This window comes from Entelurus aequoreus, linkage group LG17 (assembly GCF_033978785.1).
Source record: "Entelurus aequoreus isolate RoL-2023_Sb linkage group LG17, RoL_Eaeq_v1.1, whole genome shotgun sequence".
Taxonomy (NCBI): Eukaryota; Metazoa; Chordata; class Actinopteri; order Syngnathiformes; family Syngnathidae; genus Entelurus; species Entelurus aequoreus.
The window spans coordinates 9,444,918-9,468,305 of NC_084747.1; the positions used below are offsets into that span (position 1 = coordinate 9,444,918).

Genomic DNA, 23,388 nt, shown 5'->3' on the forward strand with positions numbered 1-23,388 from the left:
GTCAGTTTACGTGGCCTACCACTTGGTGGCTGAGTTGCTGTTGTTCCCAAACTCTTCACTTTTCTTATAATGAAGTTGACTTTGGAATATTTAGGAGCGAGGAAATTTCACGACTGGATTTGTTGCACAGGTGGCATCCTATGACAGTTCCACTGAGCTCCTAACGTAAGATAAACCTCAGAAAAGCGCGTGCAGCTTGGAGTGCACCGGTAGAATAAAGGAAACGAGCGCAGCTGAGCTAGTCAGAGCGATGACTCCTTGCAAGCTAACACAATGACTAATTAACGTCATTCAAAAACGCGACGCTCCAACCCAAGGCAGCTGCAAGGGCTCATCCTAATTAGACATATTTACCAGCTGACAAACAAAGTAAACAAACAAAACGTGGAAACTACAAAATAAGGGCGCTGGATGGGAAAGACATAGGAAAGCCCAAAAAGGAGACTAAACTGTCCAACAGGGCGTGACAAATTATAATCTAGAATGAACTTTTACCAAGTAAGAGGCGACGCAGTGTCAAAAGCTGCATAGCTGGTTAGCGCTCTGTGAACACGGCCCTGCTAAAAAGTAGTTCTTCTGCGTTAGCGCTTATAATAACATTATTGCTAATACTTGGTTAATATTCCGGTCACTAAATGTAAATGGAGTATTGTTGGCGGTTTTGGGGTGTTTTTTTTAGAGGGCTCTAACAGATTACCTCCATTGTTAGCCACCTTGTACTTGCCGTTTATTACAAATTACAATGCACAAAATAAGAGAAACGTGTTTGTAGATGTTGCCCTCTAGTGGGTGCTTCAGACCACCACACACTGCCGGGAGAGCCCGGAATTCTGGGTATAACACTGTTATAGACCTGGTGCAAAGACTTTTGCTTTTCAGCAAAGTGTCTTTCTCTCTGTCGGCGTCTCTCAGCAGCACCTCCAACTCCCCCCCTCCTCGTCTCATCACGGCTGCTGCTAATAAAGGCGACAGGTGATTAGACAACAAGGCCCACCGGGGCCATCTATGCACCTGTCGCTGTCTTCGAGGCCAGTCCTGACACACCCCGTTCCGTGGCACGCCCCCCTCCACAGTGTTCTTGTCTTGCGAAGGGATCAAAGAGGCGAGCTATGACCCAAACGCTGTCGAGGAAAACAGTGTTGCTCGTGCTTTACGTTAATGTATATACCTTTTATTCATTCTACTTTCCATTTTGTACAATGTTAAATGTGATTATTCAATACACTGTTGTGTTTACCCTACAGTTGATAAGTAGTCTTTGCTTTTGCTGCTCCATAATTAAATGGAAGTCTCTACTGTCAACCCAACCAATCTACAGGTCCAAAAAACAAGAAACCATTTTTATCAGTCTGGTTACATAGAATAATGTAAGTGCGTTACACTGCTGTTAGGCATACCCGAATGGGTAAACAAAGAAACGACTAACTGCGTCGTCATTATATCAAACACGTTATATACTGGAGCCTTAAAAATATACAGTACAGGCCAAAAGTTTGGACACACCTTCTCATTCAATGTGTTTTCTTTATTTTCATGACTATTTACATTGTCAAGCACACCTCTGAAGTGAAAACCATTTCAGGTGACTACCTCTTGAAGCTCATGGAGAGAATGCCAAGAGTGTGCAAAGGAGTAATCAGAGCAACGGGTGGCTATTTTGAAGAAACTAGAATACAAAACATGTTTTCAGTTATTTCACCTTTTTTTGTTAAGTACATAACTCCACATGTGTTCATTCATAGTTTTGATGTGACAATCTACAATGTAAATAGTCATGAAAATAAAGAAAACGAATTGAATGAGAAGGTGTGTCCAAAATGTTGGCCTGTACTTAATCTAACTCATTTAGCTAATCATTACAAAGGATTGTTATCCAATTGTTGTATCTGCCGAGGTCGAAGGTTTTACAAGTATCTTTTCAAAAGGTTACAGCAGCAGGTTGTAGCACAGATATTTACATAGAAATCCATCCATCCATCCGTCTTCTTCTACTTATCGGAGGTCGGGTCGCGGGGGCAGCAGCCTAAGCAGGGAAGCCCAGACTTCCCTCTCCCCAGCCACTTCGTCCAGCTCTTCCCGGGGGATCCCGAGGCGTTCCCAGGCCAGCCATAGAAATCATTTTAAAAAAGTCTCATGTCCCAAGACAGGACACCCCACTGTGTCACATGACAGTTCTTATTTCTGTATTTGTGTTGTTGAACATAGAGGACACCTTGTAACTTACACTTTGTGTGCATGTACAACACTACTATACCACGTTGTCACAACACAGACACACTTTCATGATCATTGATGTACTCAGTGGCCTAGTGGTTAGAGTTGAGGTGGGTAGGTTGTGAGTTCAAACCCCGGCCGAGTCATGCCAAAGACTACAAAAATGGGACCCATTACCTCCCTACTTGACACTCAGCATCAAGGGTTGGAATTGGGGGTTAAATCACCAAAAATGATTCCCGGGCGCAGTCACCGCTGTTGCTCACTGCTCCCCTCACCTCCCATGGGTGATGGGTCGAATGCAGATAATAATTTCGCCACACCTAGTGTGTGTGTGTGTGTGACAATCATTGGTACTTTAACTTTTTAACTTAATAGGGAAATCATAATACAGGTATTTATTTATTTTGAAAAAATATTTATGTATTCATTTGATAGGGAAATCATAATACAGGTACTGAGAAACACTTTTTCCCTTCCCCCCCCAAAAAAGCTAAATAAAATTTGAACTTTTTTTTTAACAAAAGATCGTTGTAATGAATTTTAATCAATGTAAATTTTGGGGAGGTTTTCTTTAAACAAATATAAAAAATACAAAAAATAGATCAGATATTTTCTGTACATCTTAATTAGTCGTACTTTGTCAATCACTTAAAAAAATAAAATGACACGTACTGATGGATGATGACCTGAAATAATCGGAAACTACACTTTTAAAATGCAACCGCTTTTATCAACATTTTTCAGACGAGTTTTTATCTTTATTTCATAAAATAACTGTATTTGAAAAAATAATATTTATGTATTCATTTGATAGGGAAATCATAATACAGGTATTCATTTATTTTGAAAAAATATTTATGTATTCATTTGATAGGGAAATCATAATACAGGTACTGAGAAACACTTTTTCCCTTCCCCCCCAAAAAAAGCTAAATAAAATGTGAACTTTTTTTTTTAACAAAACATCATTGTAATGAATTTTAATCAATGTAAATTTTGGGGAGGTTTTCTTTAAACAAATATAAAAAATAAAAAAATAGATCGGATATTTTCTGTACATCTTAATTAGTCGTACTTTGTCAATCACTTAAAAAAATAAAATGACACGTACTGATGAATGATGACCTGAAATATGCAACCGCTTTTATTAAAATTTTTCAGACGAGTTTTTATCTTTATTTCATAAAATAACTTTATTTAAAAAAAAATATATTTATGTATTCATTTGATAGGGAAATCATAATACAGGTACTACTTTATTTAGAAAAAATTATATTTATGTATTCATTTGATAGGGAAATCATAATACGGGTACTGAGAAACATACACTTTTTCCCTTGCCCCCCCCAATTTTTTTTTTTTTTTAAATAAGAAAAAAAAACATTAGAAAAAATAAAAAAATTACTTTATTTTTAACAAAACATCGTTGTAATTAATTTTAATCAACTTAAATTTTGTGGAGGTTATTTTTAAACAAATATTTAAAAAATAAAAATAGATCAGATTGTTTCTGTGTATCTTGTATATTAGTCGTACTTTGTCAATCACTTAAAAAAATAAAATGATATGTACATGTTTATTCTATAAAGAATGTGGAAATATTACTTTTCTATTTTATGTGTGTCAAACGCTAATCATATTTATTGTGTAGGCAGTGGTTTAATGATGCCAGCAGGGGTCACTGCAGTTTATGCACTCTGCTTTCTGTTGTGCTGGTCCCTCTTTTCACTTTGTGTTGAGTACTTCCTGTTTCCACTGCTGTCTTGCCTTCTGGTCTGCTTGAAAGTCTGTGTTTTGCAAGTTTCAAGTCTTTAGTGGTGATGAGAAGAACTGTAGGCAGCTCCGGTAGAATCCAACAGTTATTTTCCCCCGCACAAGAAATATATAAAAAAGTGTTATGTTATAAAAAGGTTACCGCAAATAAATCATACTTAAATCTTGTGTCTGCTTGTATGTCCAACACTGCTACACAACATTGTCACAACACAAACACTTCTGTAATCCAAAAGAAAGGTGAGGGGAAACACCATCCATGTTGTGTTCATCCATTAGCTGCTGTTTTTACCGGAGAAAAAACATTTCATGCTGAGTTTGCTGTCCCAGATTCACTCAGAAGGCAACTTCTTCTAACACATAAAAATGGCACGCAGGGAAAAAAACTGAAAAACAAAACTATTGTACGGTTCCTCTTTTGTGTGTTCTCATGTGTGCTGTTAAGTTGGTCTTTTGAGAAAAACTTTGACCGCAAACTGAACAATTAAATGGTTTCTCTCCTGTGTGTGTTCTTGTGTGTGTTGTCAAACAGATCTTATTTGAAAATGTTTTACCACAAACCGAACAGTGAAAGGGCTTCTCTCCTGTGTGTGTTCTCATGTGTCCGGTCAGATTGCTCTTTTGAGAACATTTTTTACCACAAACCGGACAAATGAACGGCTTCTCTCCGGTGTGTGTTCGCATGTGTCCACTCAAATCGCTCTTTTGAGAGAACCTTTTACCACAAACTGAACAAACAAAGGGTTTTTCTCCGGTGTGCGTTCGCATGTGTTGAGTCAAACTGCCCGTTTGAGTAAAGCCTTTACCGCAAACTGAACAATGAAACGGTTTTTCTCCTGTGTGTGTTCTCATATGCTGCGTCAAATGAGTCTTTAGAGAAAAGCTTTTCGGACAACCTGAACACATAAACGGTTTTTCTCCTGTGTGCGTTCTCATATGTTGACTCAAATGAGTCTTTCGGGTGAAGCTTTTAGCACAAACTGAGCAGCTCAAATATTTTTTACCTCCCTTCTTTTTAGAGCTGTCAGAGTGTTTGTTGTCAGTGTGAGTCCTCATATCACCATCACAGTCTGTATCGCTGCTCAAAGTTACTTCAACCTCGTCTTCAGCCTCACTATCTGATAGTGGAGCTAAGAGGTTGTCTACTTGTGGTTTCTCTTCATCATCTTCCATCTTCACAGAGACAACAGTCAGTGGCAACTTGGTGGGATCAGCTTCCTCCTCTTCTTCCTCTTTAATGTGGGGGGGCCATGGAAGCTCTTGCTTCAAAGTGGAGCCATCACCCAGTGGCTGGGGGGGAAGTTCTTCTGAATGACCAATCATCTGCTGGATGTCTGCAGGACACAAACAACACAAACACACTTTAGTTCAGACATGATCCATGAGATGTTTCTCCTTGAACTTTCTACACACTTTCTTCTATGTACTGCATGTGTGTGTAGTGTTTCATGGACATTCTTTTAGTGCCTTGCCAGAATGATGGATCAATGTTTACATGACTTGGCTTAGACTCGGACAGATGAAGCTTTGGGCTGAACAATTAATTAAATTTTAATTTCTATTGAGTCTTATTCACTATTGTAAAAACATTATAATAAAAAGAATAAGCGATCCATGGGCCGCACTAGGCCTGGGTGATAAATTCATTTTTATCATTAAATAATTTTCTTTGTTGTAGATTATTAAAAAAAAAAGTGGAGAGTCACATGAATAGCCCAGCATGGCTAATGGTAACGGCAACGAGACGTTTGTACTAAAGAAAAATGTTGTCAGGATTTGCGGCAACAGGTGTAGAAACTTACCCGTCCACTGCCAAACAAATTTAAACCAATTAAAATTAGTTTTTTTAGGAATATCATTCTATATTTTGCCACAAGCAGCACGGTGGCACAGGGGTTAGTGCACGTGCCTCACAATACGAAGGTCCTGAGTTGGTTTTGAACTTGGGGTCTTTCTGTGTGGAGTTTGCATGTTCTCCCCGTGACTGCGTGGGTTCCCTCCGGGTACTCCGGCTTCCTCCCACCTCCAAAGACATGCACCTGGGGATAGGCCCCTCCCTCCTCCAAAGACATGTACCTGGGGATAGGTTGATTGGCAACACTAAATGGTCCCTAGTGTGTGAATGTTGTCTGTCTATCTGTGTTGGCCCCGCGATGAGGTGGCGACTTGTCCAGTGTGTACACCGCTTTCCGCCCGAATGCAGCTGAGATAGGCTCCAGCACCCCCCCACCCCCACCCCCACCACCCCAAAAGGGACAAGCGGTAGAAAACGGATGGATGTTTTTTTTGCCGCAGGACGGTGACGCCGTTGTCTTATATTAGAAGGCTAAACTAGCTACACAACAACGCTATCATCATCCACACATTTTGTAAGTAATGTTTCATTGTCTCTTCCATTGCCATTCAAATGAGTTTGTTGCTAAATCCATCTTTATACTGCACAGGTTTCTAAAGCGGAACTCTTCAAAGTGCTGTGCAAACACGAAGAGAGACTTCTTCCGAGTTGAAGGTGCATTGCCACAAATCATAAAAGTTACAAGTAAGGCCTTTTCTTACTTCAGAGGAGGTTGAAAGTGTGTCTGGTGACTTGTGCTGGTTGAGACAACGCATTTTCTTCCAAAGGTTTAAAACTCCATCCATCCATTTTCTACCGCTAGTGTGTGAATGTTGTCAATCTATCTGTGTTGGCCCTGTGATGAGGTGGCGACTTGTCCAGGGTGTACACTGCCTTCCGCCCAAATGCAGCTGAGATAGGCTCAAGCACCCCCCCGCGCGACCCCGAAAAGGGACAAGCGGTAGAAAAAGAATGGATGGATGGATAATTGGATTTATATTATTTTCAGTTGAAAAAAAACAAAAAACACCTTTGGATTAGTTTATAAATGAAAGGTGAGGTACTACTGCTACTAGTTATTGAGAAAGAAGTGTCCACGTCTAAAGATTGAGTATCTTGTAGAAATATATATAATTAAAAAAAAAAATTATTACATTGCAAAAATTCAAGATCAGATTTTTTGCAATTTAAGAAAAGCATTTTTTTTAACAAAACATATTTTAGGTGCCAAACATTTCTCGATGCAAAATATATTTTACTTGACCAACACCAGATGAAACAAAAATCCAAATAACTTAAATTTGCTTTAGGAACTTTCTTTGACCAACATTTTTTATTTAAATTCCCACATTATATACAGACTTGCACTGTGTATATACAACTTTGATGGTGCATTTGGAAGTTGTTTTTTTTATCATCTTTAAAATCTTAAAAAAAAAGACGTGTGTTCTTGGCTCGCATAATATTTGTGAATGATAGGGAAAATTCCCCCCCAAAATTGCAGTTCCCCCTCTCCACGTCTGAAAAATGAATTTCTTGTGGGAATATACAATAAGATTTTGACATTTTGCAATTTAAAAATATTTTAGGTGCCTAGCATTCCTCGATGCAAAATACACATTTGCTTTGTAACAATAGATAAAACAAAACAAAAAAATCACATTTTGTTAAATTTGCTTGGTAACTTTCTTTGACTTTATGACACTTGTGGAGAACTTCCCAATCATAAGTTGACAGTAATGAAATGATTCTTGTTCTTTATGACCTCCAATCCTCTGCACGTTGATGTAGACATGTGGTCCAGTCTTCTCTTCACATCTCTTACTCTTCCCCAACATCTCTTCTTTCACATCATTATTTTCTTTACACAAGCGCTTGTTTTGCTCTTCCACTTTCTTCATTTGACTTTTGCATTCTTTCATCTCCTCTGATGTGAACTCCACTGCCTTCTTCAAGCTAACAATCATGGCGGCTCTTTCTTTACATTCTTCAACAGCTAATTTCTCATCGACGCTCTCAATAGCTTTTAAATAAATAAAAAATCTCACTCACCTTCATCTTTCGTCTTTATCTCCGTTGGTGATTTGCTGGAAGTTGGTGGCGCTGATTCTCTTTCATGTTCTCTTTTAGCGGACGTCGCCATCTTAGCATAGCAGTAGTCGTCCATCTTCTATCACGTCTTCAATCTTCACTTCAGGTAACATTCCATCGCTCCAAACTCAACTTCCGATCCGTGAGCCTTAAAAAAAAGTAAAGGCGAATCTTGGTGTATTTATAAAACGGTCAGATCGTCCATTTGACATTTCTCCGGGAAGCCGCGGCCGTGAAGTCCCGCCATTTTGTTGCCGCCAAAGTCTCAAAGCTGCTCGACCAGTTTGCCCATGCGCCAAAAGTCAGCGACTTCCGTTTCCTACTTTACGGCAGTTTGTTTTTTCCAAAACAAAATACTTTTTTACTATTTCTTTTTCCCCCCGCAAAAGTATCCAGTAATTACCTTAACAGTTGGAAAATGACATTTAAAAAATGGAAAACAAATGTTGTCCATCAACATTGTTCGAAGTAAAGCCATGTTTGTTCGCTTTGTCGGCCATCTTGTAGGTCTATGCCACTTTTTAAACCTCGTAAAATGTGCAACTTGTTGTATATCACTGAAATATTACTTATGAGATCACTATGACTTTGCAGTTTAGCTCCTCTCCTACTTCAACTTATAACTTCACATGCACTTTGACCTTAAAGGCCTACTGAAAGCCACTACTAGCGACCACGCAGTCTGATAGTTTATATATCAATGATGAAATCTTAACATTGCAACACATGCCAATATGGCCGGGTTAACTTATAAAGTGACATTTAAAATTTCCCGCTAAACTTCCGGTTGAAAACGTCTATGTATGATGACGTATGCACATGACGTCACTAGTTAAACGGAAGTATTGGTACACCATTGAATCCAATACAAAAAAGCTCTGTTTTCATCTCATAATTCCACAGTATTCTGGACATCTGTGTTGGTGAATCTTTTTGCAATTTGTTTAATGAACAATGAAGACTGCAAAGAAGAAAGTTGTAGGTGGGATCGGTGTATTAGCGGCTGGCTGCAGCAACACAACCAGGAGGACTTTGACTTGGATAGCAGACGCGCTAGCCGACGCTAGCCGCCGACCGCACGGATGATCGGGTGAAATCCTTCGTCCTTCCGTCGATCGCTGGAACGCAGGTGAGCACGGGTGTTGATGAGCAGATGAGGGCTGGCTGGCGTAGGTGGAGCGCTTATGTTTTTAGCATAGCTCTGTGAGGTCCCGTTGCTAAGTTAGCTTCAATGGCGTCGTTAGCAACAGCATTGTTAAGCTTCGCCAGGCTGGAAAGCATTAACCGTGTAGTTACATGTCCATGGTTTAATAGTATTGTTGATCTTCTGTCTATCCTTCCAGTCAGGGGTTTATTTATTTTGTTTCTATCTGCATTTGAGCACGATGCTATCACGTTAGCTCCGTAGCTAAAGTGTTTCACCGATGTATTGTCGTGGAGACAAAAGTCACTGTGAATGTCCATTTCGCGTTCTCGACTCTCATTTTCAAGAGGATATAGTATCCGAGGTGGTTTAAAATACAAATCCGTGATCCACAATAGAAAAAGGAGAAAGTGTGGAATCCAATGAACCCTTGTACCTAAGTTACGGTCAGAGCGAAAAAAGATAGATCCTGCACTGCACTCTAGTCCTTCACTCTCACGTTCCTCATCCACAAATCTTTCATCCTCGCTCAAATGAATGGGGTAATCGTCGCTTTCTCGGTCCAAATCTCTCTCGCTGCATTGTAAACAATGGGGAAATGTGAGGAGCCCTTCCTCCTGTGACGTTTTTTTTTTTATCAGCGACCAAAAGTTGCGAACTTTATCGTCGTTGTTCTCTACTAAATCCTTTCAGCAAAAATATGGCAATATCGCGAAATGATCAAGTATGACACATAGAATGGATCTGCTATCCCCGTTTAAATAAAACAAAATAATTCAGTAGGCCTTTAAAGTTTAATCCTGATTTTGTAGATCCACTGAGACCAAGTCTAAGCTCGTTGTGTTTTTTGAAGCTGCAGTAATTTCCTCCAAATTTTTTTAACAAACGTGAAGTGTTTCATCCAGTGAATTATTTGTGATTTGTACGTTTTTATAATGATTGATTTTCAAGGTTAGGGTTAGGGTTCTAATTTTCAAGGTAAAAGCTGATTTTCAAGGTAAAACTGATTTTCAAGACAAAAAACGATTTTCAAGGTAAAAGCTGATTTTCAAGGCAAAAACTGATTTTCAAGGTAAAAGCCGATTTTCAAAGCAATGGCTGATTTTCAAGGTAAAAGCTGATGTTCAAGGTAAAAACTGATTTTCAAGGTAAAAGCTGATGTTCAAGGTAAAAACTGATTTTCAATGTAAAAGCTGATTTTCAAGGTAAAAACTGATTTTCAATGTAAAAGCAGATTTTCAAGGTAAAAGCTGATATTCAAGGTAAAAGCTGATTTTCAAAGTAAAAGTTGATTTTCAAAGCATTGACTTATTTTCAAGGTAAAAGCTGATTTTGAAAGCAATGGCCGATTTTCAAGGTAAAAGCTGATTTTCAATGTAAAAACAGATTTTCAATGTAAAATCAGATTTTCAAGGTAAAAACTGATTTCCAAAGTAAAAACTGATTTTCAAGGTAAAAGCTGATTTTGAAGGCAATCTCGATTACTGTAACGTTTTATTTTCGGGCCTCCCTATGTCTAGCATTAAAAGATTACAGTTGGTACAAAATGCGGCTGCAAGGCTTCTGACAAGAACAAGAAAGTTTGATCATATTACACCTATACTGGCTCACCTGCACTGGCTTCCTGTGCACTTAAGATGCGACTTTAAGGTTTTACTACTTACGTATAAAATATTACACGGTTTAGCTCCAGCCTATCTCGCCGATTGTATTGTACCATATGTCCCGACAAGAAATCTGCGTTCAAAGAACTCCGGCTTATTAGTGATTCCCAGAGCCAAAAAAAAGTCTGCGGGCTATAGAGCGTTTTCTATTCGGGCTCCAGTACTCTGGAATGCCCTCCCGGTAACAGTTAGAGATGCTACCTCAGTAGAAGCATTTAAGTCCCATCTTAAAACTCATTTGTATAATCTAGCCTTTAAATAGACCCCCCTTTTTTTAGACCAGTTGATCTGCCGTTTCTTTTCTTCTCTCCTCTTCTCCCCTGTCCCTTGCGAGGGGGAGTTGCACAGGTCCGGTGGCCATGGATGAAGTGCTGGCTGTCCAGAGTCGGGACCCCGGGTGGACCACTAGCCTGTGCATCGGTTGGGGACATCTCTGCGCTGCTGACCCGTCTCCGCTCGGGATGGTTTCCTGCTGGCCCCGCTGTGGACTGGACTCCCGCTGATGTGTTGGATCCACTGTGGACTGGACTTTCACAATGTTATGTCAGACCCACTCGACATCCGTTGCTTTCGGTCTCCCCTAGAGGGGGGGGGGTTACCCACATATGCGGTCCTCTCCAAGGTTTCTCATAGTCATTCACCGACGTCCCACTGGGGTGAGTTTTTCCTTGCCCGTATGTGGGCTCTGTACCGAGGATGTCGTTGTGGCTTGTGCAGCCCTTTGAGACACTTGTGATTTAGGGCTATATAAATAAACATTGATTGATTGAATGATTGATTTTCAAAGTAAAAGCTGATTTTCAAAGCATTGACTTATTTTCAAGGTAAAAGCTGATTTTCAAGGTAAAAGTTGATGTTCAATGTAAAAGCTGATTTTCAAGGTAAAAGCTGATTTTCAAGGCAATGGCTGATTTTCAAGATAAAAGCTGATTTTCAAGGCAAAAACTGATTTTCAAGGTAAAAGCTGATTTTCAAAGCAATGGTTGATTTTCAAGGTAAAAACTGATTTCCAAGGTAAAAACTGATTTTCAAGGTAAAAGCTGATTTTGAAGGCAAAAACTGATTTTCCAGATAAAAGCTGATTTTCAAGGTAAAAACTGATTTTCAAGGTAAAAGCTGATTTTTAAGGCAAAAACTGATTTTCCAGATAAAAGCTGATTTTCAAGGTAAAAACTGATTTTCAAGGTAAAAGCTGATTTTTAAGGTAAAAACTGATTTTCAAGGTAAAAGCTGATTTTCAAGGCAAAAACTGATTTTCAAGGTAAAAGCCGATTTTCAAAGCAATGGCTGATTTTCAAGGTAAAAGCTGATGTTCAAGGTAAAAACTGATTTTCAAGGTAAAAGCTGATGTTCAAGGTAAAAACTGATTTTCAATGTAAAAGCTGATTTTCAAGGTAAAAACTGATTTTCAATGTAAAAGCAGATTTTCAAGGTAAAAGCTGATATTCAAGGTAAAAGCTGATTTTCAAAGTAAAAGCTGATTTTCAAAGCATTGACTTATTTTCAAGGTAAAAGCTGATTTTGAAAGCAATGGCTGATTTTCAAGGTAAAAGCTGATTTTCAATGTAAAAACAGATTTTCAATGTAAAATCTGATTTTCAAGGTAAAAACTGATTTTCAAAGTAAAAGCTGATTTTAAAAGCATTGACTTATTTTCAAGGTAAAAGCTGATTTTCAAGGTAAAAATTGATTTTCAATGTAAAAGCTGATTTTCAAGGTAAAAGCTGATTTTCAAGGCAATGGCTGATTTTCAAGGCAAAAACTGATTTCCAAAGTAAAAACTGATTTTCAAGGTAAAAGCTGATTTTGAAGGCAAAAACTGATTTTCCAGATAAAAGCTGATTTTCAAGGTAAAAACTGATTTTCAAGGTAAAAGCTGATTTTCAAGGTAAAAACTGATTTTCAAGGTACAAGCTGATGTTTTTAGGTAGCCCCCCAACTTATTGGTTATAACCCCTCAGCCCCGTATCTGGAAATAGTCTGGATCCGCTCCTGCTCACAGAAGACACGAAAATGAGTGAGTATTTTCTCCCAAGTCCCGTTCCCTTGACTCAGGCGGTTGTTTTGTAGGATGCGGAGGGACTTTGACCAAGTCCAAGTGCATGTAGGAGGTGGAGATAAAACTGTATGGAGATACACCTCCACTCTTCTATTAGTGTGGAAAATTGGATTGAAGTTTGAGAGTCTGCACAGATTTTATGTGGCTTGACGCACGGACCCTCAAGGAACAACACTGCTTTGCCGCGCCAGGTGAAAAACGCCGAAATCGGCACAATGGATTAGACTTTAGATCTTTACAATATCCTGATGACGGATGACTTGTAAACAGCATTCACGACCCTGATGGCACTATTTGAATACAACAAAAAACAAGCCACTTAATGAGCTCATCAGTCAAGTTTTACCTGGACTTAGGCTGCAGTCTCTGCATCCTGGAGTCACGACCGACCATATATAGTCAGCATTACGTCATTGCTCTGTTACAAAATGGTGCCATCTGCTGCACTAACACTAGTACTGACTGAGTCATCATTATATCAAATAAACAAAAATATATACAATTCATTCAGCTCCTCATTGCATAAGATTGTTATCCAATTGTTGTCTCAAGTATATTTTATAAAAAGGTTACAGCAGGAGTTGTAGCACAAGTATTTACAAAGATATAATACAAAGTTGCGCGTGTCTGTGTACAACGCTACTATACAACATTGTCACAACACAAACACAATTTCATGATCATTGATGTACACTTCTGTAATCCAAAAGGAAGGTGAGGAATGTTGTTCTCAACCAACCAAAGTTGTGTAGCTGCTGTTTTTAGCATCACTCAAACTCACAGGAGAAAAAAATTTCGTGCTGAGTTAACTAGAACAGATGAACTCACAAGACAACTATGATAAAACATGCAAACACGCACTGAATACGGAACATTTTAAAAGTCTTTGAATAAGATAAAATAATTTAGCACTAACAAAAAATCCCTCCAGTTGTTCAGTTTGTACGACGAGATTGTCAAACCAAAGAAGTGTAACGTCACGAGTGAGAAGTCACCTAGAAAGTGATAATCTTATACCAGATGCCACTTCCGTTGTTCACAACTACACTTAGGAATGCAAATCCAACTGGTAATATCTCTCCCACCTCGATTGTGACGATTGATTGACAATCGCACACACCGTCGGCATAATTAGCATCACTACTTGAATGATCAGCAACTTATACCACGTTCTAAAAAACTGAATGAATACTACGTAGTATTTCTTTAAATGTTGATATAATCTCTCCTGTCAGAAAAGCTTAAATAACAAACTGAACAACTACATGGTTTCTCATGTGTGTTCTCTTGTGTTTTGGCAAATCGGACTTACGGTAAAATCTTTTGCCACAAACTCAACAATTAAATGGTTTCACTCAAGTGTGTGTTTGCATGTGGTCTGTCAAACTAATCTTAAAAGAAAATATGTTACTGCAATCTGGGCACTTAAAAGGTTTTTTCCCTGAGTGTATTGTCATGTGCCTTGGCAAATCTGTCCGGCGGGTAAATCGTTTACCACAAACTGGACATTTAAATGGTTTCCCTCCTGTGTGTGTGTTCTCTCGTGTGTTTTGTCAAATCATCCTTGTGAAGAAATCATTTAGCGCAAACTGAACTATCAAATGGTTTGTCTCCTGCGTGTGTTCTCACATGACGTAGCATAGATGACTTATGAGAAAACCTTGCACCACAAGCTGAACATATTAATGGTTTCTCTCCCGTGTGCGTTCGCATGTGTTCTTTCAGACTGATCTTGGAAGAAAATCGGCTATTGCAAACTGAGCAATTAAAATGTTTTTCTCCTGTGTGTGTTTTCATGTGTCTTGGCAAATCTGTCCGGCGGGTAAATCTTCTACCACAAACTGAACACTTATATGGTTTCACTCCTGTGTGTGTTGTCATGTGTTTTGTCAAATCATTCTTGTGAAAAAATCTTTTACTGCAATCTGAACAATTGAATGGTTTCTCTCCTGCATGTGTTTTCATATGCCCCATCAAAGAGGACTTATGAGAAAATCTTTTGCCACATACTGAACATAACAATGGTTTCTCTCCAGTGTGCGTTCGCATGTGTTCGGTCAGACTGGTCTTAGAAGAAAATTTGTTACTGCAAACTGAGCAATTAAAATATTTCTCTCCTGTGTGTGTTCTCATGTGTCGTGGCAAATCTGTGCGGCGGGCAAATCTTTTACCACAAACCGAACACGTAAATGCTTTCACTCCTGTGTGCGTTCTCATGTGTTTTGTCATGTCACTCCTCTGAGAATATCTTTTACAACAAACCGAACAATAAAATGGTTTCTCTCCTGTGTGCGTTCTCATGTGGTTTGTCACTTGGCTCTTGGTAGAACAGCCTTTTCCGCAAACGGAGCAATAAAATGGTGTCCCTCCTGTGTGCGTTCCCATGTGTTTTGTCAAATGGATCTTATGAGAAAATCTTTTACCGCAAACTGAACAATGGAATGGTTTCTCTCCTTTGTGTGTTCTCATGTGGGCTGTCACATGGCTCTTGGTAGAAAAGCTTTTCCCACACACTGAGCAACTAAATGGGTTCCCTCCTGTGTGTGTTCTCACGCGTCCAGTCAAATGGCTCTTATGAGTAAAGCCACAAACTGAGCAAATAGAACATTTTATATCCCTTTTGTCATTTTTTGAGCAGTGTTTGTTGTCAGTGTGAGTCCTCATGTCACCTTCACAATGTCCATCGCTGCTTGAAGGTTCTTCAACGTCGTCTTTAGCCTCACTATCTGATAGTGGAGCTAAGAGGTTGTCTACTTGTGGTTTCTCTTCATCATCTTCAGTCTTCACAGAGACACCAGTCAGTGGTAGCTTGGTGAGATCAGCTTCCTGCGTTATCCATGACTCATCCTTTTCCTTTTTAAAGTGGGGGGGCCACGGACGCTCCTGCTTCAAAGAGGAGCCCTCAACCTGCGGCTGAAGTGGAAGTTCTTCTGGATGACCAATCAGTGGTTTCTCTTCATCATCTTCAGTCTTCACAGAGACAAAAGTCCGTGGCAACTGGTTGTGATTAGTCTCCTGCGTTATCCAAACTTTCTCCTCTTCCTCTTTAATGTGGGGGGGCCATGGGTGCTCCGTCTTTAAAGTGGAGCCCTCATTCAGCGGCTGAGGGGTAAGTTCTTCTGAATGACCGATGAGCTGCTGGGCGTCTGCAGAACACAAACACACTTTAATTCAGACATGATCTATGAAATCCTGGTGGCCCACATCTCACAAGACCGCTCCCGGACCACTAACTGGTCAAAAAGGCTCACCAGTGCCTCTGAACTAAAAACTATTCTCTTCAGACCTCCCGGTGAACTTTTACCGTTGCACCAATCAAGTGCATCCTTACCAACTATATTACGGTCTGGTATGGAAACGGCTCCATCTCAGACCATAAGGCGATGCATTTGGCAGTGAAAACCGCCCAACGGGTTGCCAGAGCTTCACTTCCTGCCATTGATGACATTTACAGGAAGCATTTTTTCAGATGGGCTACCAACAAGGACTCATACCACCTCCTCCCCTGTAGTTGGCGCTACAAGGGTCAGTGATCAAGAACTGCCTGGTTCAGGAACAGCTACATGCCCATAGCTGTCTCCCAGCTGAACTATGTTCTCTGTGGCCCCCCCACCCTCTTTCGCACACACACAAGCACGCCAACCCCCCATCTAGGAGGTGAATTGGGCTAATTGACACTACTTCTTTGCACTACTGTACATACTGTAAATCAGGGGTGTCCAGTCTTCGATCTGGCCCGCAAGAATCATGAGTTCAATTAGGAATATTAACCACAGGGAGATTGCATTCGTTTTAATAGTCTGACAATATTGATGCTGCCATCTAGTTGGCAACATGAGTAATTCAGGTCAATGACCTTTGATTGAAAATATGCGCAGCATTTACCTGTATGACCCAATGCAAACAACCTTCCCTAGTCATGGTGCAACAACAACAACAAAAATCCAACCAACACAAAATGTCAACAGACATGGTCACATATAACACAACCTGCTCACAGAACTTTGTGGACGTTATATAAAAAAAAAAAAGCACTCATGCACCATAAAATTATAAATCCATCACAATGCCTAATGGGAAAAATGCTAAACTCTCTCAACACTTATCCATGTTTACTGCATTTTAGTAGCTTAATATTTCTGATTACAAAACTTTAAAATATATATATATATATATATATATATATATATATATATATATATATATATATATATATATATATATATATATATATATATATATATATATATATATATATATTTTTTATATATATATATATATATATATATATATATATATATATATATATATATATATATATATATATATATATATATATATAAACATTTATACATGTATACATATATATATATATATATATATATACAGTATATATATACATGTACATATATTTATATTTATACATATATACATACATATATACTGTATATAAACATAAACATATATACATACATACATATATACACAGTATATACATACATACACAGTATATACATACATACATACATATATATATATACATACACATATACACATACACACACACACACAAACACACACACACACACACACATACACATACGCACACACACACACACACACACACACACACACACACACACACACACACACACACACACACACACACACACACACACACACACACACACACACACACACACACACACACACACACACACACACACACACACGCACATATACATATATTAGAGTGTCCGCCCTGAGATGGGTAGGTCGTGAGTTCAAACCCCGGCCGAGTCATACCAAAGACTATAAAAATGGGAGCCATTACTTCCCTGCTTGGCACTCAGCATCAAGGGTTTGAATTGCGGGTTAAATCACCAAAATGATTCCCGAGCGCAGCCACCGCTGCTGCTCACTGCTCCTTTCACCTCCCAGGGGGTGGAACAAGGGGATGGGTCAAATGCAGAGGTTAATTTCACCACACCTAGTGTGTGTGTGACTATCAGTGGTACTTTAACTTAATACATGTATATATACATATATACTGTATATAAACATACACATATATACATACAGTTAGGTCCATAAATATTTGGACATTGAGACAATTGTCAGTATTCCAGCTCTGTACAACACCACAATGGATTTGAAAAGAGACAATCAAGATGTGCATTAAGTGCAGACTTTGAGCTTTAATTTGAGGGTATTTACATCCAAATCAGGTGAACGGTGTAGGAATTACAACACATTTTATATGTGCCTTCCACCTTTTAAGGGACCATAAGTAATTGGACAAACTAACATAATCATAAATCAAATTGTCACTTTTTAATACTTTGTTGCAAATCCTTTGCAGTCAATGACAGCCTGAAGTGTGGAACCCATAGCAGCACCAGACGCTGGGTTTCGTCCCTGGTGATGCTCTGCCGGGCCTCTGTTGCAGCGGTCTTCACTTCCTGCTTGTTCTTTGGGCATTTTCCTTTCAGTTTTGTCTTCAGCAAGTGAAATGCATATGCTCAATGGGATTCAGGTCAGGCGATTGACTTGGCCGTTGCAGAACATTCCGCTTCTTTGCCTTAAAAAACTCTTTGGTTGCTTTCGCAGTATGCTTGGGGTCATCCATCTGCACTGTGAAGCACCGTCCAATGAGTTTTGAAGCATTTGGCTGAATATGAGCAGATAATATTGCCCCAAACACTTCAGAATTCATTCTGCTGCTTTTGTCAGCTGTCACATCATCAATAAATATAAGAGATCCAGTTCCACTACCACCACCATGCTTCACTGATGAGGTGCTATGCTTTGGATCTTGAGCAGTTCCTTCCCTTCTCCATATTCTTCTCTTTCTTTGTCTCATCTGTCCATAAGATGTTGTTCCAGAACTGCACAGGCTCTTTTACATGTTTCTTTGCAAACTCTAATCTGGCCTTCCTGTTTTTGAGGCTCACCAATGGTTTACACCTTGTGATGAAACCTCTGTATTGCCTCTGGTGAAGTATTCTCATAATTGTTGACCTGGAGACTTTTCTTCATCTGGCCAACTGCTGTGAAGGGCTTTTTCTTGACAAAGGAAAGGATTCGTCTGTCATCCACCACACTTGTTTTCCGTGATCTTCCAGGTCTTTTGGTGTTGCTGAGCTCAGCAGTGCGTTCTCTCTTTTTAAGAATGTACCAAACAGTTGATTTGGCCACACCTCATGTTTTTGCTATCCCTCTGATGGGTTTGTTAAGATTTTTCAGCCTAATGATGGCTTGCTTCACTGATAGTGACAACTCTTTGGACTTTATATTGAGAGATGACCTCCCCAGATTCTAAATAAATATACCACACTTTAAACGAACTCTCTGCCTTTTATCTGCTCTTTGTAAATGAAATAACGAGGGAATGACACACACCTGGCCACGGAACAGCTGAGTAGCCAATTGTCCAATTACTTATGGTCCCTTAAAAGGTGGAAGGCACATATAAAATGTGTTGTAATTCCTACACCGTTCACCTGATTTGGATGTAAATACCCTCAAATTAAAGCTCAAAGTCTGCACTTAATGCACATCTTGATTGTTTCATTTAAAATCCATTGTACGCACGTCACCATCTTTCAGTGCAGAGTGCAATTCTATGAGCCAACCCACGTTAGGCAAAAACCACGTTAGGCATAAATCATATAGCCTATCATGTCAATACACAAAGTAGAAAATCCTTACATGTAATGCATTATATATTGTGCCAAGCAAATACCACCCCATATGTACCTGATGCACATACAGTACCAGAAACCACAATCAGCCGTGCAAATGTTGGAACGCATTTCCTCAGTGTATCAACATATTGAGAAGGAAATAGGCACTGACACTACCCATATCCACATAGCTTTTATTTGTCCAAAATATATGTTGCCCTGTCAGTTGGATGACACATGGACATACAGGCTAACGGGCATATATTTACCCTGTTAGCCTATATGTCAATGTGTCACTGACCGGGCTAGCATGCTAAGCTACAGTAGTGTGATGGTGCTTCGCTCCTAAACATTGGTTGCGGGAACTTACTATCTTTGTTAGACAAGATCATAGACTGTAGTGTACAATTTAGTTTATATACCAAATGTCCATTTCCATTTCTGAAAAGTGATAAGAAAACGTAAATGCCTTGCTTGCCTATCAAGGAGGAAATTAGCAAGTTTGGCGTCATATGAAAAAAATCTTCTCCGCGTTCAATCATCTCCATCTTTCAAAGGCATCCCCGGTTTTGTTCCTGGCTTTGTTATGAATAAGTTGAAAATCGTAACTTTTAGATTGACTAAGGTCTGACATGTTTAGTAACTTTACCAGTGGCAGTAGCCAGACGAAGGTGACGGTGCGTAACTGGCAACCCGGATGTGACACACTCACAGACTTTCTACTTGGTCAAACGGTGGAGGGCGGGGCATCGAAATGAAAACAATAACACGATTTCGGGGCTGTAAATCTAACTTTGAAATGAGCATATCTTACTTGCCAACCTTGAGACCTCCGAATTCGGGAGATGGGGAGGGGGGTGGCGGGGTTTGGTGGTAGCGGGGGTGTATATTGTAGCGTCCCAGAAGAGTTGGTGCTGCAAGGGGTTCTGGGTATTTGTTCTGTTGTGTTTATGTTGTGTTACGGTGCGGATGTTCTCCCGAAATGTGTTTGTCATTCTTGTTTGGTGCGGGTTCACAGTGTGGCGCATATTTGTAACAGTGTTAAAGTTGTTGATACGGACACCCTCAGTGTGACTTGTATGGCTGTTGACCATACACTTAAATGTGTGTAAAAGCCGCATGTATTATGTAACTGGGCCGGAACGCTGTTTGTATGGAGGAAAAGCGGACGTGACGACAGGTTGTAGAGGACGCTAAAGGCAGTGCCTTTAAGGCACGCCCCCAATATTGTTGTCCGGGTGAAAATCGGGAGAATGGTTGCCCCGGGAGGTTTTCAGGAGGGGCACTGAAATTCGGGAGTCTCCCGGGAAAATCAAGAGGGTTGGCAAGTATGACATATCTCGGCTGAACTACTGTTATTAGAGGTATTGGAAAATAACATTATTTATTAATGCCTTTCGACATATCAGGGCCATTTAATGATGACTTGACATGACATTATTACACATGGCTCCTTTAACAATACATTTTTAGGTGCCTAACATTCCTTGATGCAAAATAGATGTTGCTTTGTAACAATAGATACAACAAAAAAATAAATGACAGTTGCTTTGGTAACTTTCTTTCACTTTATGACACTTGTGGAGAACTTCCCGATCAAAAGCTGACAGTAATCATATTATTCTTGTTCTTTATTACCTGATTAATACATGTTGCAGGGGGGAACGTTTAGAGTGAGACACACTGTACAGGAAGTAGGCGGGCTAGTGTGAGTGAGTCACCTTGGATTGTAACTGCACTGAAGTTGACAATAAAGTAGAAGTGAGCAACTATACTGCTCTAACCGTCCACTATTTAGGGTTGGGAACATAACGGACTAGAGTGAAGCATACAACTTCCCCAACATCTCTTCTTTCACATCATTATTTTCTTTACACAAGCGCTTGTTTTGCTCTTCCACTTTCTTCATTTGACTTTTGCATTCTTTCATCTCCTCTGATGTGAACTCCACTGCCTTCTTCAAGCTAACAATCATGGCGGCTCTTTATTTACATTCTTCAACAAAGCCGGCTAATTTCGACTTTAAGGGCTTAAAATAGTTTTCAAATGACAAAACTTCAAGTCACTCACCTTCATCTTTCGTCTTTATCTCCGTTGGTGATTTGCTGGAAGTTGGTGGCGCTGATTCTCTTTCACTTTCTCTTTTACATGACGTCGCCATCTTAGCGTGGCAGTAGTCGTCCATCTTCTATCAAATCTTCAATTTTCACTTTAGATAACACTCCATCGCTCCAAACTCAACTTCTGTTTCGTGGGCTTTAGAGAAGACGAATCTTCGTTCATATATAACAATATTAGATCGTAAATTAGAAGCTTCTCCAGGAAGCCACAGCCGCTCTGTCCGCCATCTTGAACTGCAGTGCTCGTTCTGTTTGCGCATGCGCCAAAAGTCAGCCACTTCCGGTTGTTGTTTTTTTTGCCAAAATAAAGGCATTTACTGTTAAAAAAACTGTTTCGCAAAAGTATCTACTGATAATATCAAATACTTGTTAATAAAACTTTAACTTTAAATGAAAACAACTTGTATCCATTTCATTCATTCATTAATGTATTCATTTATTTCAGGCAATGACACAGAAAAAGTAGAATGTAGAACGCATGAGACTATCATTTGCGATTCCAGTAGGAATTGCGTGTGAATGTCCGATGTGCGCCAACCACTACACCTCAGCGTGAGTGTGTGTGTGTGTGTGTGTGTGTGTGTGTTTTAACAACATTTACTGTTACTTTGTTAAACAAATGTTTCGCAAAAGTTTCTACTGATAATAAAAAATAGTCGGAAACCAATCAATCAATCAATCAATCAATCAATCAATCAATGTTTATTTATATAGCCCTAAATCACAATGTCTCAAAGGGCTGCCCAAGTCACAATGACATCCTCGGCTCAGATCCCACATCAGGACAAGGAAAAACTCAACCCAATGGGATGATAATGACAAACCTTGGAGGGGACCGCAGATGTGGGACCCCCGGGCGACCGGTGCAATGGACGTCGAGTGGGTCTAGCATAATATTGTGAGAGTCCAGTCCATAGTGGATCTAACATAATGGTGAGAGTCCAGTCCATAGTGGATCTAACATAATGGTGAGAGTCCAGTCCATAGTGGATCTAACATAATGGTGAGAGTCCAGTCCATAGTGGATCCAACATAATGGTGAGAGTCCAGTCCATAGTGGATCTAACATAATGGTGAGAGTCCAGTCCATAGTGGATCTAACATAATGGTGAGAGTCCAGTCCATAGTGGATCTGACATAATGGTGAGAGTCCAGTCCATAGTGGATCTAACATAATAGTGAGAGAGTCCATTCCATAGTGGATCTAACATAATAGTGAGAGAGTCCATTCCATAGTGGATCTAACATAATGGTGAGAGTCCAGTCCATAGTGGATCTAACATAATATTGTGAGAGTCCAGTCCATAGTGGATCTAACATAATGGTGAGAGTCCAGTCCATAGTGGATCTAACATAATATTGTGAGAGTCCAGTCCATAGTGGATCTAACATAATATTGTGAGAGTCCAGTCCATAGTGGATCTAACATAATGGTGAGAGTCCAGTCCATAGTGGATCTAACATAATAGTGTGAGAGTCCAGTCCATAGTGGATCTAACACAATGGTGAGAGTCCAGTCCATAGTGGATCTAACATAATATTGTGAGAGTCCAGTCCATAGTGGATCTAACATAATGGTGAGAGTCCAGTCCATAGTGGATCTAACATAATAGTGTGAGAGTCCAGTCCATAGTGGATCTAACATAATAGTGTGAGAGTCCAGTCCATAGTGGATCTAACATAATAGTGAGAGAGTCCATTCCATAGTGGATCTAACATAATAGTGAGAGAGTCCATTCCATAGTGGATCTAACATAATATTGTGAGAGTCCAGTCCATAGTGGATCTAACATAATATTG

At 39.6% G+C, this 23,388-nt stretch overlaps 2 protein-coding genes across 2 annotated transcripts; both read right to left on the reverse strand.

Annotated features, from left to right (window-relative positions):
* Positions 1-3,385: 3,385 nt before the first annotated feature.
* On the reverse strand, positions 3,386-5,323 carry LOC133632286 (gastrula zinc finger protein XlCGF8.2DB-like). The gene has a single exon (XM_062024639.1). It carries the CDS (start codon positions 5,311-5,313, stop codon positions 4,390-4,392), a length of 924 nt encoding a protein of 307 aa, XP_061880623.1. The 5' UTR covers positions 5,314-5,323; the 3' UTR covers positions 3,386-4,389.
* A 7,733-nt stretch (positions 5,324-13,056) lies between these two features.
* Positions 13,057-21,811, reverse strand: LOC133631867 (gastrula zinc finger protein XlCGF57.1-like). The gene is made up of 2 exons (XM_062024036.1): positions 21,539-21,811; positions 13,057-15,928 (listed from the first exon to the last, which is right to left on the reverse strand). Exons 1-2 carry the CDS (start codon positions 21,651-21,653, stop codon positions 14,358-14,360), a joined length of 1,686 nt encoding a protein of 561 aa, XP_061880020.1. The 5' UTR covers positions 21,654-21,811; the 3' UTR covers positions 13,057-14,357.
* Between the last annotated feature and the right edge of the window lie 1,577 nt (positions 21,812-23,388).

Bases quoted from the DNA above. Each gene is read 5' to 3' on its own strand.
- LOC133632286 (XM_062024639.1), bottom strand. From the start codon at position 5,313: ATGATTGGTCATTCAGAAGAACTTCCCCCCCAGCCACTGGGTGATGGC.
- LOC133631867 (XM_062024036.1), bottom strand. From the start codon at position 21,653: ATGGACGACTACTGCCACGCTAAGATGGCGACGTCATGTAAAAGAGAA. The intron at 15,929-21,538 runs GTGAGTGACTTG...TGTGTTCTGCAG, and splicing joins GATAAAGACGAAAGATGAAG to ACGCCCAGCAGCTCATCGGT.